Genomic DNA, 18,860 nt, shown 5'->3' on the forward strand with positions numbered 1-18,860 from the left:
GAAACTGATGTGCCAGTAGTTCAAAGTGCAGCGTGCACTGGTTCAAAAAACCCCGACATAAGACGGGGTCATCGCCAAAACGAGGAGGCACAGAGAGCCAGGGTCCTGAGCTGGATGCCGTGGCACTGGTAGGCAGAGGCGCCGCCGGCTCGAGGCGGACACTGGTGGGACGGTCAGCGTGTCCAGGCGGGAGTTGACAGACCGCAGGTAGGTCAGGATGGTTTCCTGTTGGGATCTCTGACGAGAAACCTCCTGGTACAGGTCAGCAAGCGAAGGAGCCTGGGGGCCACCAGGCTCCATGGCCGGTGCAAACTGTTACGGATCCGGGTGCTGGAACCTCTGTGCTGCGGTGCAAAGAGGGACCAGAGGGGCGTAACTAGGTATCAACTCGGACTGACCAAGGTCGCACGGTGGCTCAATCGACTCCGTGAACCAGGGAAGGACCGAGCAGAGGGACCAGGTGCTACTCTGGACCAGTCCTTGTATGAGAGCAGGTGACTCCCATGGGTCAGAAGGCAGGGACTGACCGGTATAGCAGATGAGCACGGCAGGCAGGCTGACGGGTGATCCGGGAAGACGGACTAGTAGACACCACGGGTAGCTGGCAGGAGCCTCCAGGTAGGCTGGCTGGTAGGCACGGCAGGTAACTGGTACGTTCTCCGGGTAGGCAGGCAAGCCTGGTCCATAGACAGACTGGCGGGTTAGGACCGCAGGCAGACTGTCGGGCTGGAGAGTGTACTTGGCAGGCGGACACAGGTAGACAGGCTGGCGGACTGGTAGCCAGGCTGGCGGACTGGACTGGTAGTCAGGCTGGCGGACTGGACTGGTAGTCAGGCTGGCGGACTGGTAGTCAGGCTGGCGGGCTGGACTGGTAGTCAGGCTGGCGGACTGGACTGGTAGTCAGGCTAGCAGCGGGACCTGAGGGCTGAAGCAGAGTTTAGCACACAGAGCTACAACCTTGCACGGGCACCTCCATTTTGGAGGAGGTGCCTTTTATATGAGAGGTTCTCCGGCCATTGGCCGGGGACTCCTTAGGACGGCGCGTGCGGCCCCTTTAAGAGGGGGGGGCTAGCGCGCGCACCCTAAGCACAGTGCTCGTGAAGCTGCGCACGCCAGCAGCAGCAGCAGCAGGAGGGCCAGAGGACGCCGGGCCCGGAGCGCGGCAGTAAGGGGGACGGCGTCTCAGCCTGTCAGGGGGCAGAGACACCGATGCTACACTCATCGGGGGCATGTTAAACAGGTACTACAGATATTAAGGGATAACAAACTATATGCCATACTAGAGAAATTGGTTTTCGCCGTCCAGGAGGTGCACTCTTTGGGGTACCTGTTGTCATCATTGGGTTTTCGGATGGATCCGGAGAAGATCCGTGATGTACTTGATTGGGACCGTCCCGAGAACCTGAAGGCATTACAGCGTTTTCTGGACTTTACTAAGTTTTACCGGAAATATATCCTAAATTATTCGGTAATTGTGAAACCCCTCACTGACATGACAAGGAAGGGGTCTGATTTTTTAAAATGATCGAATGCTGCCCAGCAGGTTTTTTCCTCTCTAAAGAGATGTTTTGCCACAGCACCTACACTCAGTCAACCCGATGTTTCTCAATCTTTTATTGTAGAAGTTGATGCGTTGGAGGTGGGGGTTATGGCTGTGTTGTCTCAGGGTCCATCCCCTGGTAAATGGCGTCCATGCGCTTTCTTTTCCAAAAAATTATTTTCGGCTGAGAGAAATTATGATGTGGGTAATAGGGAGCTTTTGGCAATCAAATTGGGGTTCGAAGAATGGCGACACTGGTTGGAGGGGGCTGTCCATCCTATTACTGTTATCATGGACCATAAGAACCTGTCATATCTCCAGTCTGCTAAGCGTCTCAACCCTAGGCAGGCTAGATGGTCCCTGTTTTTCACTAGGTTCAATTTTGTTGTCACTTTCCGTCCTGGTGTTAAAAACATCAAGGCTGATGCTTTGTCCCGGAGCTTCCCTGGTGGTGGTGACCATGAGAACCCAGCTCCAATTTTGCAGAAGGGGGAAGTCATTTTGGTTTTGTACCCTGACCTGGAGGGAGAGGTGTTGGAGGCTCAGGGGGACTCCCCTGCTTCTGACGCGCCCCCTGAGCCTAGTGTGGACGTGTGTGGGATACCCGGAGCCGGGTCTCTGGGGGTTGTAGAATCCGTGGCGATGACCCGGTCTCGTGGCTCAGGGTGGTCAGGCCGATGGCGGTATTTTGTGGGGGTTTTAGGTTAATTGTCCGACTACGCCACCCGTGGATTGCGGTCAGCGCGGACCGCCGCTGCAAGGCAGACCGCTGGGGCTGATGGTGTGTGCAGCTGAGGTAGTGTGACTCCCCACGGGAAGAGTGGAGCCCCAGGGCAGTGTAGTTGATGGTGAGGGTGATAGTGCACGGGAGTCCCAGCACTAGTAGTGCTGGTGCGGCGATGAAGCAGGAACGACTCAGAGTCTTTGCAGTGCAGTTCAGGGTCTTTACTGGTGGTATTAAGGCAGACCCTCCCGGGAGTACTGGCTAACATAAGGGGCCTGGTCAGTCTGCGAGCAAACAGGAGTTCCCCTGGCCAGGTGGAGTTGTAGGCCTCCCCGTCTATCTGCACTCTTTCTGTCTACCTTGCTGTAAGCGGGTAGAAGTAGCCCACGTCCCTGAGTATACCGTGTGGTGCTCACCCGTATGGCTGGTGACTTGGGGCCTTCTGTTAGCCTCCGCTCCTGGATGGCGGTGCTGGTCCCTTCCTTGTGACTGAGCCTCCGGGCTTCTATGGCCAGAGGACCTGGAATCCCCTGCCGGCTGGTTTCTGCTGCTGGGTGGATATCAGTCCCCACAGCCTCGGACTCCGTTGTCCGGTAGTAGTCTCTTCTGCCAGGGCGAGCTATATCTCTGCTTAGCTTCCAGCCCCTGGTCTTCTGCTCCTAGCTCCTACAGAGCTCCTTGCTGACACTTTCCCTGTGTCTGTAACTGTCTCCAGGCTCTGACTCAACTCACTAATCCCGCCCCAGACCCAGTTTATAAGGGCAGATTCCTCCCCTCCCAGGTCTGGGCAGGAAGTGTTGCATGATTAAGGGCTCCTGACCAGAGAAACCTCCCACTTGCTCTCAGACGTAATATTTCTATTACTGTGGTAATCAGACCCCTGGGGTGCCACACTTCCTTTCCTTTGGGGAGGTTATTTGTACCATCTAATCTGCGCCATAAAGTAATTAGGGAACATGACAACTCTGTGCTTGCTGGTCATCCAGGTGGTAAGGCAACTGCGGACCTCCTTTCTCGTCGTTTTTGGTGGCCGGCGTTGCATCAGGATGTGGTTGAACATGTGTCTGCTTGCAGTATTTGCGCGCGTTCTAAAGTATCGCATACCCGTCCGTCTGGTTCTCTTCTGCCGCTGCCTATTCCTAGTAGGCCATGGACAAACTTGTCCATGGATTTTATTACTGACCTACCGGTATCCGCAGGCAAGACTGTGGTCCTGGTGGTTGTAGGTAGGTTCAGTAAGATGGTTCATTTTATCGCATTACCGGCACTTTCGAATGCCAAAACTCTTGCTCAGGGATTCATTAATGAGATCGTGAAGCTTCACGGATTCCTTCCGATGTCGTGTCAGATCGAGGAACCCAATTTGTTTCTAAATTCTGGAAAGCTTTCTGCACTCGACTGGGGGTGCAGTTGCCTTTTTCATCTGCCTTCCATCCTCAGTCGAATGGTCAGACCGAGCGCATTAATCAGATTTGGAGACTTACCTCAGGTGTTCTGTCACCGAAAACTAGGAGGATTGGGCATCTTACTTACCGTTGGCCGAGTTTTCTATTAATAACCATTGCCAAGAGTCTACTGGCAGGTCACCTTTCTTTGGTGCATACGGTTTTCATCCACAGTTTGGTATCTTTTAGTGGGGGAGGGGCTTTGGGAGTTCCTGAGGAGGAACGTTTTGCTTCGTCGCTCTCTTCTGTGTGGTGGGGGGTTCAGAGTAATTTGAAGATCATGGGAGACAGATACAAATGCATGGCTGACTGGAAAAGCTCGTCAGGTCCAGACCTGAGTGTGAATGACTTTGTGTGGTTTTCTTCCAGTAATATCAAGTTGAAGGTTCCTTCCTGGAAGTTGGAACCTAGATTTATTGGTCCCTATAAAATAACCGCCGCCATTAACCCAGCAGCATTTCGTCTTGAGTTACCTCAGACTCTTAAGATACACAATGTGTTTCACAAGTCTCTGCTCAAGAAATATGTGGTACCTATTGAGTTTCTCCCCTGCTGCCGCCCCCAATCATGGTTGATGGCAATTTGGAGTTCCAAATTTCGAGGATTGTGGATTCTTGTCTTCAACGTCGTTCCCTTCAGTACTTGGTGCACTGGAGGGCTTATGGTCCAGAGGAAAGGATGTGGGTTTCAGTATCGCAGGTGAATGCCCCTAGACTGGTTTTTTCTTTCCATGCCTCTCATTCAGAGAAACTTGGTCCTGAGTGTCCGGAGGCTACTTGTAGAAGGGAGGGTACTGTCACGGGTGTATCAGGTTTGACAGACAGTCGTTCTGGATCCGGCTGTAGAAGATCTCTGCGCTTGGCTTTGCAGAAACCTTCTTGATCCTTTCATCTCTGGAGTGTAGTGGTATCCTTCTTTTGCTAGGACCCAGCAGTGATCTCTACCTTCTGCTGCTAATTGACACACCCTTGCTTGATATGTAAAATTTCTCAGTGTCTCCAGAGAGTCGCCGGTGATAGAACTATTTTCCCCTGCTCAGGCCTGGAGTACCAGCAGTCGGCTAGTTTCTTCTTGGAGTTTCTTGGTGGATTATTGTTGTCTTCTCTCTGGAGTCTTCTCATGCTAAGTGTATCCCCTTGTCTGTTTTCCTTGTTTGTCTTTAGGTCCAGTGGGGGCTGACTAGTGCTCACCCCTTCCCCTCCCTACCTAAGGCCTAGCTCTAGGGACAGTTAGGGATTAGGTCTCCTGCTCAGCGATAGGTGCAGAACCTATTTAGGGACGGTAGGGGAGTCAGGGTGTTGTAAGATCTGCCTAGGGGTCTCCACTCTCCCTTTCCCTAGCTGTTGGGCTTCCGCCCTTTTCCCATTGTCATACACTTGGTCCTTCCCTCATCTAGAGTGACAATACCATGGACTCACAGCACTGGAGATATCATGGGCTCACATCACTGGGGATACCCCTGACTCACATCACTGGGGATACCCCTGACTCACAGCACTGGGGATATGTAACGGGTGTATCAGAAGTGACATACAGTCGTTCTGCAGTTGGTTGCAGGATATCTCTTTGTTTGGCATTACAGATACCTTCTTAGAAGCTGTCTCTCTAGGACCCAGCGGCTACCTTCCTCTTGCTAATTAACACCCTGGCCTGGGTGTATAAATACCTGCTGTTTGCTAGAGGGAGGTGCCGGCGATGTGAAGGCTAGGAGCAAGTGCATTACTTTTTCCTCTCTGGTGCTAAGAGGAGGTGTGTTCATCTCTCTGAAGTCGACTAAAGCTAAGCTATCTTCCCTTGTTTGTTCCCCCTTGTTGTCTTTAGTTATCAGTGGTGATCGACTAGCGCTCATACCCTCCCTTCCCAGCCAGGGAAAGACAGGGTGAGGTTCCTGTGCGGCGATTGGTGCGGAACCAATATAGGGACGTTAAGGGAGACAGGGTGATATAGGTCAGCCCAGGAGGTCTCCTCTCCCTTTCCCTTCCCCTTTCCCTAGAGTCTGGGCCCCCCCCCCTCTTCCCTTCGTGTTGCACTTAGTCTTTCCTATACAAAAACCCCTGACTCACATTACTGAGGATACCCCTGACTCACAGCACTGGGGATACCATGGACTCACATCACTGGGAATACCCCTGACTCACATCACTGGGGATACCCCTGACTCACATCACTGAGGATACCCCTGACTCACAGCACTAGGAATACCCCTGACTCCCATCACTGGGGATACCATAGACTCACATCACTCGGGATACCATGAACTCACATCACCCGGGATAACCCTGACTCACATCACTGGGGAAACGCCTGACTCACATCACTCGGGATACCAATAACATGACCGGGGAAACCCTTGACAGTCATCATTGGGGATACCGATACCTCTGAATTACATCAGTGGGGTACCCAATCTTTTCCTGTAACGCTACATTGTACTGTGCCTCTATTATTATTCCTAGAAATGTATGAATAAATTAACAATGTGAAAGTGTCAGATGGTGGAATGGTAGAAAACAGATGTCAATTTGGTTATGAATTTCCAGGAGGAATAACAGAGGAGCAGCACAATGCTGAACTGTAAGAACAGTTAAACAAAATCAGAGCCAGAGATGCCATCAGATAAGAGGTGATGGCATCTCCTATGGGGTATCGGAGGAAACCCAAGGAGAATATACAGACTCAATGCAGATGTCACCCTGGGGGATTTTAAAGGGGATGTCTGACTTTTTCTCCTTTCCCTGGAGCTACAATACAGCCAATAATTCTGCTACGTTCAGTATTTTCCCTGACTTGATCACATGGTGCTTTGCTTTCGCAATTTCCCTGGTAGTGATGAGGTTTCATCTGGGATCTGTATGCTGGTGACCCTGATATCCCAACATCATTAATGAGGCTACGTTCGCAGACCAGATGACAAGACCGCTAAAGCCAGTGATTGGCAGCCATGTGGATGTACAGCATCCACAGCTCTACCATGGCACACGACCAATGCAGGCAAAGAAAACAGACTGGCGGGGTGAAAAGATAACTGCTTGTGAGGGGCAAGGAGCAGTCACGCCAGAGGAGTTTGGAAGCTGATGCCTGAGTATGATGAGGAGCAGCCATGCCAGAAGTCTAGGAGACAATTTATTGCAGGAGATTTCTGCCATTGAGAGCTGACCTTGAGAGAGTCTGTGACTAACACTGAGACTGGGTGCTGTGCTACCGAGATAGATATACAAAGATTGTTGCTGAGTGATGGAGGTGCTGCTGAAGAGAGTGCAAGCAGACTTTTTCAGCTGTCATCAAACTGTCACAAATGTGAACCAGTTATCACAAGTAAAATGTCTACTGTTCAAATCCTGTTGCCTCACATGAAACTGTGCAACCATCAAGCTTGTTGCCTCCTTGTAAGGTTTTTCAGATGATTATTATGCGGCTGCATCCTTCCGCCATCTCTGAGTGGGAAACCGATCTATCACCAGATGCCTATTAGATCCCGTTATATTTAAAGGGGCATGCCGTCTTACAGCTCTTCTTATAAAAAAGTTCCTCCCCCCCACATAACAGCAAACAAACCAAGCCCCTTTTATATGCACCATTCCTCCGTCTCTCACATACAAATGTCTAAGTGCATTTTAATGAAGCTCCAGTGAGGGAGAACAGGTTCTGCCGACTTCCTGCTCGGCAAATCCTGTGACTTACTGATAAATATTTAACTTTTATAGCATGTCCCGAGCTGCAGGATTATCATTCCCCGGCAGCCACCGCCAGCGACCAGACTGGAAGCCGTAAGTCCTGCGTATGGGGGGGTTCTGTGACTGGGAAAGTACTGTGTAGCTCAGGGCGCTGGTGGAGCAGAACTGAGTGAAGCTGATCCCCATGATACTGGAGGCGACAGGTCCCTAGTCACCAGCAGGTGAACAATGTAGAGGTGGAGGTAATGGCATCCTGAGAGCTGGATGTCTATGTCTATGTATTATTTATCCTATATAGTATATCAAGGCTGCATTATACAATATATGTACATTCTACCTTTTGTGTCTCCCCCATTTCCTCATAGACTGTAAGCTTGCGAGCAGGGTCCTCACTCCTTTCGATATGAGTTATGTTTAGTCTGTATTGTCTGTATATGTCCCCCCTAAAATTTGTAAAGTGCTGCGGAATATGTTGGCGCCATAAAAATAAAAATTATTATTGTTATTATATTATTATGTCCCATCTGCCATGCTGTAAATCAAGAATCGGTAATGTCATGATATAGCGCTGATGGCGTGAGATTTGTGAGGCGGGGGTGACCGGACTGAACAGGGACCCTACACCCTATATATCCTCCTTCCCCTATAATCACAAATGTATCCAGGTTTAATCTTGAAGATAATACAATACAGTGCAATACAGTCCCAAAATAATAGTGCCATATAGTCCAATAATAGTAGTACAATGTACGGCATAAATAACAGTGCCATATAGTCCAATAATAGAAGTACAATGAAGGGCATAAATAATAGTGCCATATAGTCCCCTAATAGAAGTACAATGAAGGGCATAAATAACAGTGCCATATAGTCCAATAATAGAAGTACAATGAAGGGCATAAATAACAGTGCCATATAGTCCAATAATAGAAGTACAATGAAGGGCATAAATAACAGTGCCATATAGTCCAATAATAGAAGTACAATGAAGGGCATAAATAATAGTGCCATATAGTCCAATAATAGAAGTACAATGAAGGGCATAAATAATAGTGCCATATAGTCCAATAATAGAAGTACAATGAAGGGCATAAATAATAGTGCCATATAGTCCAATAATAGAAGTACAATGAAGGGCATAAATAACAGTGCCATATAGTCCCCTAATAGAAGTACAATGTACGGCATAAATAATATTGCCATATAGTCCAATAATAGAAGAACAATGAAGGGCATGACTAACAGTGCCATATAGTCCAATAATAGAAGTACAATGTATGGCATAAATAATATTGCCATATAGTCCCCTAATAGAAGTACAATGAAGGGCATAAATAATAGTGCCATATAGTCCAATAATAGAAGTACAATGAAGGGCATAAATAATAGTGCCATATAGTCCAATAATAGAAGTACAATGAAGGGCATAAATAACAGTGCCATATAGTCCAATAATAGAAGTACAATGAAGGGCATAAATAATATTGCCATATAGTCCCCTAATAGAAGTACAATGAAGGGCATAAATAATAGTGCTATATAGTCCAATAATAGAAGTACAATGTACGGCATAAATAATAATGCCATATAGTCCCCTAATAGAAGTACAATGAAGGGCATAAATAATAGTGCCATATAGTTCAATAATAGAAGTACAATGAAGGGCATAAATAATATTGCCATATAGTCCCCTAATAGAAGTACAATGAAGGGCATAAATAACAGTGCCATATAGTCCAATAATAGAAGTACAATGAAGGGCATAAATAACAGTGCCATATAGTCCAATAATAGAAGTACAATGAAGGGCATAAATAATATTGCCATATAGTCCCCTAATAGAAGTACAATGAAGGGCATAAATAATAGTGCCATATAGTCCAATAATAGAAGTACAATGAAGGGCATAAATAATCGTGCCATATAGTCCAATAATAGAAGTACAATGTACGGCATAAATAATATTGCCATATAGTCCCCTAATAGAAGTACAATGAAGGGCATAAATAATAGTGCTATATAGTCCAATAATAGAAGTACAATGTACGGCATAAATAATAGTGCCATATAATCCCCTAATAGAAGTACAATGAAGGGCATAAATAATAGTGCCATATAGTCCAATAATAGAAGTACAATGAAGGGCATAAATAATAGTGCCATATAGTCCAATGATAGAAGTACAACGAAGGGCATAAATAATAGTGCCATATAGTCCAATAATAGAAGTACAATGTATGGCATAAATAATATTGCTATATAGTCCCCTAATAGAAGTACAATGAAGGGCATAAATAATAGTGCTATATAGTCCAATAATAGAAGTACAATGTATGGCATAAATAATAGTGCCATATAGTCCCCTAATAGAAGTACAATGAAGGGCATAAATAATAGTGCCATATAGTCCAATAATAGAAGTACAATGAAGGGCATAAATAACCGTGCCATATAGTCCAATAATAGTAGTACAATGTACGGCATAAATAACAGTGCCATATAGTCCCCTAATAGAAGTACAATGAAGGGCATAAATAATAGTGCCATATAGTCCAATAATAGAAGTACAATGAAGGGCATAAATAACAGTGCCATATAGTCCAATAATAGAAGTACAATGAAGGGCATAAATAACAGTGCCATATAGTCCAATAATAGAAGTACAATGAAGGGCATAAATAATATTGCCATATAGTCCCCTAATAGAAGTACAATGAAGGGCATAAATAATAGTGCTATATAGTCCAATAATAGAAGTACAATGTACAGCATAAATAATAGTGCGATATAGTCCCCTAATAGAAGTACAATGAAGGGCATAAATAATAGTGCCATATAGTCCAATAATAGAAGTACAATGTACGGCATAAATAATATTGCCATATAGTCCCCTAATAGAAGTACAATGAAGGGCATAAATAATAGTCCTATATAGTCCAATAATAGAAGTACAATGTACGGCATAAATAATAGTGCCATATAGTCTCCTAATAGAAGTACAATGAAGGGCATGAATAACAGTGCCATATAGTCCAATAATAGAAGTACAATGCATGGCATAAATAATATTGCCATATAGTCCCCTAATAGAAGTACAATGAAGGGCATAAATAATAGTGCTATATAGTCCAATAATAGAAGTACAATGAAGGGCATAAATAACCGTGCCATATAGTCCAATAATAGTAGTACAATGTACGGCATACATAACAGTGCCATATAGTCCAATAATAGAAGTACAATGAAGGGCATAAATAACAGTGCCATATAGTCCAATAATAGAAGTACAATGAAGGGCATAAATAACAATGCCATATAGTCCCCTAATAGAAGTACAATGTACGGCATAAATAACAGTGCCATATAGTCCAATAATAGAAGTACAATGTACGGCATAAATAATATTGCCATATAGTCCCCTAATAGAAGTACAATGAAGGGCATAAATAATAGTCCTATATAGTCCAATAATAGAAGTACAATGTACGGCATAAATAATAGTGCCATATAGTCCCCTAATAGAAGTACAATGAAGGGCATGAATAACAGTGCCATATAGACCAATAATAGAAGTACAATGTATGGCATAAATAATATTGCCATATAGTCCCCTAATAGAAGTACAATGAAGGGCATAAATAATAATGCTATATAGTCCAATAATAGAAGTACAATGTACGGCATAAATAATAGTGCCATATACTCCCCTAATAGAAGTATAATGAAGGGCATAAATAATAGTGCCATATAATCCAATAATAGAAGTACAATGAAGGGCATAAATAACAGTGCCATATAGTCCAATAATAGTAGTACAATGTACGGCATAAATAACAGTGCCATATAGTCCAATAATAGAAGTACAATGAAGGGCATAAATAATAGTGCCATATAGTCCAATAATAGAAGTACAATGAAGGGCATAAATAACCGTGCCATATAGTCCAATAATAGTAGTACAATGTACGGCATAAATAACAGTGCCATATAGTCCAATAATAGAAGTACAATGAAGGGCATAAATAACAGTGCCATATAGTCCAATAATAGAAGTACAATGAAGGGCATGAATAATAGTGCCATATAGTCCCTTAATACAAGTACAATGAAGGGCATAAATAACAGTGCCATATAGTCCAATAATAGAAGTACAATGAAGGGCATAAATAACAGTGCCATATAGTCCAATAATAGAAGTACAATGAAGGGCATAAATAATAGTGCCATATAGTCCAATAATAGAAGTACAATGAAGGGCATAAATAACCGTGCCATATAGTCCAATAATAGAAGTACAATGAAGGGTATGAATAACAGTGCCATATAGTCCAATAATAGAAGTACAATGTACGGCATAAATAACAGTGCCATATAGTCCAATAATAGTAGTACAATGTACGGCATAAATAACAGTGCCATATAGTTCAATAATAGAAGTACAATGAAGGGCATATAACAGTGCCATATAGTCCAATAATAGAAGTACAATGAAGGGCATGAATAACAGTGTCATATAGTCCAATAATAGAAGTAGAATGAAGGGCATAAATAATAGTGCCATATAGTCCAATAATAGAAGTACAATGAAGGGCATGAATAACAGTGCCATATAGTCCAATAATAGAAGTAAAAGGTACGGCATAAATAATAGTGCCATATAGTCCCTTAATACAAGTACAATGAAGGGCATAAATAACAGTGCCATATAGTCCAATGATAGAAGTACAATGAAGGGCATAAATAACAGTGCCATATAGTCCAATAATAGAAGTACAATGAAGGGCATAAATAACAGTGCCATATAGTCCAATAATAGAAGTACAATGAAGGGCATAAATAATAGTGCCATATAGTCCAATAATAGAAGTACAATGAAGGGCATGAATAACAGTGCCATATAGTCCAATAATAGAAGTAAAAGGTACGGCATAAATAATAGTGCCATATAGTCCCTTAATACAAGTACAATGAAGGGCATAAATAACAGTGCCATATAGTCCAATAATAGAAGTACAATGAAGGGCATAAATAACAGTGCCATATAGTCCAATAATAGAAGTACAATGAAGGGCATAAATAACAGTGCCATATAGTCCAATAATAGAAGTACAATGAAGGGCATGAATAACAGTGCCATATAGTCCCCTAATAGAAGTACAATGAAGGGCATAAATAATAGTGCTATATAGTCCAATAATAGAAGTACAATGAAGGGCATAAATAACCGTGCCATATAGTCCAATAATAGAAGTACAATGTACGGCATAAATAATAGTGCCATATAGTCCAATAATAGAAGTACAATGAAGGGCATAAATAACAGTGCCATATGGTCCAATAATAGAAGTACAATGAAGGGCATAAATAATAGTGCCATATAGTCCAATAATAGAAGTACAATGAAGGGCATAAATAACCGTGCCATATAGTCCAATAATAGTAGTACAATGTACGGCATAAATAACAGTGCCATATAGTCCAATAATAGAAGTACAATGAATTGCATAAATAACAGTGCCATATAGTCCAATAATAGTAGTACAATGTACGGCATAAATAACAGTGCCATATGGTCCAATAATAGAAGTACAATGAAGGGCATAAATAACAGTGCCATATAGTCCCCTAATAGAAGTACAATGAAGGGCATAAATAATAGTGCCATATAGTCCAATAATAGAAGTACAATGAAGGGCATAAATAATAGTGCTATATAGTCCAATAATAGAAGTACAATGTACGGCATAAATAATAGTGCCATATAGTCCCCTAATAGAAGTACAATGAAGGGCATAAATAACAGTGTCATATAGTCCCCTAATAGAAGTACAATGAAGGGCATAAATAACAGTGCCATATAGTCCAATACTAGAAGTACAATGAAGGGCATAAATAACAGTGCCATATAGTCCAATAATAGAAGTACAATGAAGAGCATAAATAATAGTGCCATATAGTCCAATAATAGAAGTACAATGAAGGGCATAAATAATATTGCCATATAGTCCCCTAATAGAAGTACAATGAAGGGCATAAATATTAGTGCTATATAGTCCAATAATAGAAGTACAATGTATGGCATAAATAATAGTGCCATATAGTCCCCTAATAGAAGTACAATGAAGGGCATAAATAATAGTGCCATATAGTCCCCTAATAGAAGTACAATGAAGGGCATAAATATTAGTGCTATATAGTCCAATAATAGAAGTGCAATGTACGGCATAAATAATATTGCCATATAGTCCCCTAATAGAAGTACAATGAAGGGCATAAATATTAGTGCTATATAGTCCAATAATAGAAGTACAATGTATGGCATAAATAATAGTGCCATATAGTCCCCTAATAGAAGTACAATGAAGGGCATAAATAACAGTGTCATATAGTCCCTTAATAGAAGTACAATGAAGGGCATAAATAACAGTGCCATATAGTCCAATAATAGAAGTACAATGAAGGGCATAAATAACAGAGCCATATAGTCCAATAATAGAAGTACAATGAAGGGCATAAATAACAGTGCCATATAGTCCAATAATAGAAGTACAATGTACGGCATAAATAATATTGCCATATAGTCCCCTAATAGACCTAATAGAAGTACAATGAAGGGCATAAATAATAGTGCCATATAGTCCAATAATAGAAGTACAATGGAAGGCATAAATAATATTGCCATATAGTCCCCTAATAGAAGTACAATGAAGGGCATAAATAATAGTGCTATATAGTCCAATAATAGAAGTACAACGTACGGCATAAATAATAGTGCCATATAGTCCCCTAATAGAAGTACAATGAAGGGCATAAATAATAGTGCCATATAGTCCAATAATAGAAGTACAATGAAGGGCATAAATAACAGTGCCATATAGTCCAATAATAGAAGTACAATGAAGGGCATAAATAACAGTGCCATATAGTCCAATAATAGAAGTACAATGAAGGGCATGAATAACAGTGCCATATAGTCCAATAATAGAAGTACAATGAAGGGCATAAATAATAGTGCCATATAGTCCCCTAATAGAAGTACAATGAAGGGCATAAATAATAGTGCCATATAGTCCAATAATAGAAGTACAATGTACGGCATAAATAATATTGCCATATAGTCCCCTAATAGAAGTACAATGAAGGGCATAAATAATAGTGCTATATAGTCCAATAATAGAAGTACAATGAAGGGCATAAATAACAGTGCCATATGGTCCAATAATAGAAGTACAATGAAGGGCATAAATAACAGTGCCATATAGTCCAATAATAGAAGTACAATGTACGGCATAAATTATATTGCCATATAGTCCCATAATAGAAGTACAATGAAGGGCATAAATAATAGTGCTATATAGTCCAATAATAGAAGTACAATGTACGGCATAAATAATAGTGCCATATAGTCCCCTAATAGAATACAATGAAGGGCATAAATAATAGTGCCATATAGTCCAATAATAGAAGTACAATGAAGGGCATAAATAATAGTGCTATATAGTCCAATAATAGAAGTACAATGTACGGCATAAATAATAGTGCCATATAGTCCCCTAATAGAAGTACAATGAAGGGCATAAATAACAGTGTCATATAGTCCCCTAATAGAAGTACAATGAAGGGCATAAATAACAGTGCCATATAGTCCAATAATAGAAGTACAATGAAGGGCATAAATAACAGTGCCATATAGTCCAATAATAGAAGTACAATGAAGGGCATAAATAATAGTGCCATATAGTCCAATAATAGAAGTACAATGAAGGGCATAAATAACAGTGCCATATAGTCCAATAATAGAAGTACAATGTACGGCATAAATAATATTGCCATATAGTCCCCTAATAGAAGTACAATGAAGGGCATAAATAATAGTGCCATATAGTCCAATAATAGAAGTACAATGAAGGGCATAAATAACAGTGCCATATAGTCCAATAATAGAAGTACAATGAAGGGCATAAATAACAGTGCCATATAGTCCAATAATAGAAGTACAATGAAGGGCATAAATAATATTGCCATATAGTCCCCTAATAGAAGTACAATGAAGGGCATAAATAATAGTGCCATATAGTCCAATAATAGAAGTACAATGTACGGCATAAATAATATTGCCATATAGTCCCCTAATAGAAGTACAATGAAGGGCATAAATAATAGTGCTATATAGTCCAATAATAGAAGTACAATGAAGGGCATAAATAACAGTGCCATATAGTCCAATAATAGAAGTACAATGAAGGGCATAAATAACAGTGCCATATAGTCCAATAATAGAAGTACAATGTACGGCATAAATAATATTGCCATATAGTCCCCTAATAGAAGTACAATGAAGGGCATAAATATTAGTGCTATATAGTCCAATAATAGAAGTACAATGTATGGCATAAATAATAGTGCCATATAGTCCCCTAACAGAAGTACAATGAAGGGCATAAATAACAGTGCCATATAGTCCAATAATATAAGTACAATGAAGGGCATAAATAACAGTGCCATATAGTCCAATAATAGAAGTACAATGAAGGGCATGAATAAGAGTGCCATATAGTCCAATAATAGAAGTACAATGAAGGGCATAAATAACAGTGCCATATAGTCCAATAATAGAAGTACAATGAAGGGCATAAATAATATTGCCATATAATCCCCTAATAGAAGGACAATGAAGGGCATAAATAATAGTGCTATATAGTCCAATAATAGAACTACAATGTACGGCATAAATAATAGTGCCATATAGTCCCCTAATAGACCTAATAGAAGTAGAATGAAGGGCATAAATAATAGTGCCATATAGTCCAATAATAGAAGTACAATGAAGGGCATAAATAATAGTGCCATATAGTCCAATAATAGAAGTACAAAGAAGGGCATAAATAATATTGCCATATAGTCCCCTAATAGAAGTACAATGAAGGGCATAAATAATAGTGCTATATAGTCCAATAATAGAAGTACAATGTACGGCATAAATAATAGTGCCATATAGTCCCCTAATAGAAGTACAATGAAGGGCATAAATAATAGTGCCATATAGTCCAATAATAGAAGTACAATGAAGGGCATAAATAACAGTGCCATATAGTCCAATAATAGAAGTACAATGAAGGGCATAAATAACAGTGCCATATAGTCCAATAATAGAAGTACAATGAAGGGCATGAATAACAGTGCCATATAGTCCAATAATAGAAGTACAATGAAGGGCATAAATAATAGTGCCATATAGTCCAATAATAGAAGTACAATGAAGGGCATAAATAACTGTGCCATATAGTCCAATAATAGAAGTACAATGTACGGCATAAATAATATTGCCATATAGTCCCCTAATAGAAGTACAATGAAGGGCATAAATAATAGTGCTATATAGTCCAATAATAGAAGTACAATGTACGGTATAAATAATAGTGCCATATAGTCCCATAATAGAAGTACAATGAAGGACATGAATAACAGTGCCATATAGTCAAATAATAGAAGTACAATGTATGGCATAAATAATATTGCCATATAATCCCCAAATAGAAGTACAATGAAGGGCATAAATAATAGTGCTATATAGTCCAATAATAGAACTACAATGTACGGCATAAATAATAGTGCCATATAGTCCCCTAATAGAAGTACAATGTACGGCATAAATAATATTGCCATATAGTCCAATAATAGAAGAACAATGAAGGGCATGACTAACAGTGCCATATAGTCCAATAATAGAAGTACAATGTATGGCATAAATAATATTGCCATATAGTCCCCTAATAGAAGTACAATGAAGGGCATAAATAATAGTGCCATATAGTTCAATAATAGAAGTACAATGAAGGGCATAAATAATAGTGCCATATAGTCCAATAATAGAAGTACAATGAAGGGCATAAATAACAGTGCCATATAGTCCCCTAATAGAAGTACAATGAAGGGCATAAATAATAGTGCCATATAGTCCAATAATAGAAGTACAATGAAGGGCATAAATAATATTGCCATATAGTCCCCTAATAGAAGTACAATGAAGGGCATAAATAATAGTGCTATATAGTCCAATAATAGAAGTACAATGTACGGCATAAATAATAGTGCCATATAGTCCCCTAATAGAAGTACAATGAAGGGCATAAATAATAGTGCCATATAGTTCAATAATAGAAGTACAATGAAGGGCATAAATAATATTGCCATATAGTCCCCTAATAGAAGTACAATGAAGGGCATAAATAACAGTGCCATATAGTCCAATAATAGAAGTACAATGAAGGGCATAAATAACAGTGCCATATAGTCCAATAATAGAAGTACAATGAAGGGCATAAATAATATTGCCATATAGTCCCCTAATAGAAGTACATTGAAGGGCATAAATAATAGTGCCATATAGTCCAATAATAGAAGTACAATGAAGGGCATAAATAATCGTGCCATATAGTCCAATAATAGAAGTACAATGTACGGCATAAATAATATTGCCATATAGTCCCCTAATAGAAGTACAATGAAGGGCATAAATAATAGTGCTATATAGTCCAATAATAGAAGTACAATGTACGGCATAAATAATAGTGCCATATAGTCCCCTAATAGAAGTACAATGAAGGGCATGAATAACAGTGCCATATAGTCCAATAATAGAAGTACAATGTATGGCATAAATAATATTGCCATATAATCCCCTAATAGAAGTACAATGAAGGGCATAAATAATAGTGCTATATAGTCCAATAATAGAAGTACAATGTATGGCATAAATAATAGTGCCATATAGTCCCCTAATAGAAGTACAATGAAGGGCATAAATAATAGTGCTATATAGTCCAATAATAGAAGTACAATGTACGGCATAAATAATAGTGCCATATAGTCCCCTAATAGAAGTACAATGAAGGGCATGAATAACAGTGCCATATAGTCCAATAATAGAAGTACAATGTATGGCATAAATAATATTGCCATATAATCCCCTAATAGAAGTACAATGAAGGGCATAAATAATAGTGCTATATAGTCCAATAATAGAAGTACAATGTATGGCATAAATAATAGTGCCATATAGTCCCCTAATAGAAGTACAATGAAGGGCATAAATAATAGTGCCATATAGTCCAATAATAGAAGTACAATGTACGGCATAAATAATAGTGCCATATAGTCCCCTAATAGAAGTACAATGAAGGGCATAAATAATAGTGCTATATAGTCCAATAATAGAAGTACAATGTACGGCATAAATAATAGTGCCATATAGTCCAATAATAGAAGTACAATGAAGGGCATAAATAATAGTGCCATATAGTCCAATGATAGAAGTACAACGAAGGGCATAAATAATAGTGCCATATAGTCCAATAATAGAAGTACAATGTATGGCATAAATAATATTGCTATATAGTCCCCTAATAGAAGTACAATGAAGGGCATAAATAATAGTGCTATATAGTCCAATAATAGAAGTACAATGTATGGCATAA

The 18,860-nt window shown here is 40.4% G+C and overlaps 1 protein-coding gene across 1 annotated transcript in view; it reads left to right on the forward strand.

The window, feature by feature from the left end:
* Positions 1-7,339: 7,339 nt before the first annotated feature.
* EXOC3L2 (exocyst complex component 3 like 2) overlaps positions 7,340-18,860 on the forward strand; it is a 152,848-nt gene continuing 141,327 nt past the window's right edge. The window contains exon 1 of the mRNA XM_073642079.1: positions 7,340-7,476. Coding sequence (XP_073498180.1) covers positions 7,415-7,476 — 62 coding nt within the window. The 5' untranslated portion in view covers positions 7,340-7,414. The remainder of the gene's footprint in view (positions 7,477-18,860) is intronic.

This window comes from Phyllobates terribilis, unplaced genomic scaffold (genome assembly GCF_046119375.1).
Source record: "Phyllobates terribilis strain yellow unplaced genomic scaffold, ASM4611937v1 Scaffold_7__3_contigs__length_470593459, whole genome shotgun sequence".
NCBI lineage: Eukaryota > Metazoa > Chordata > Amphibia > Anura > Dendrobatidae > Phyllobates > Phyllobates terribilis.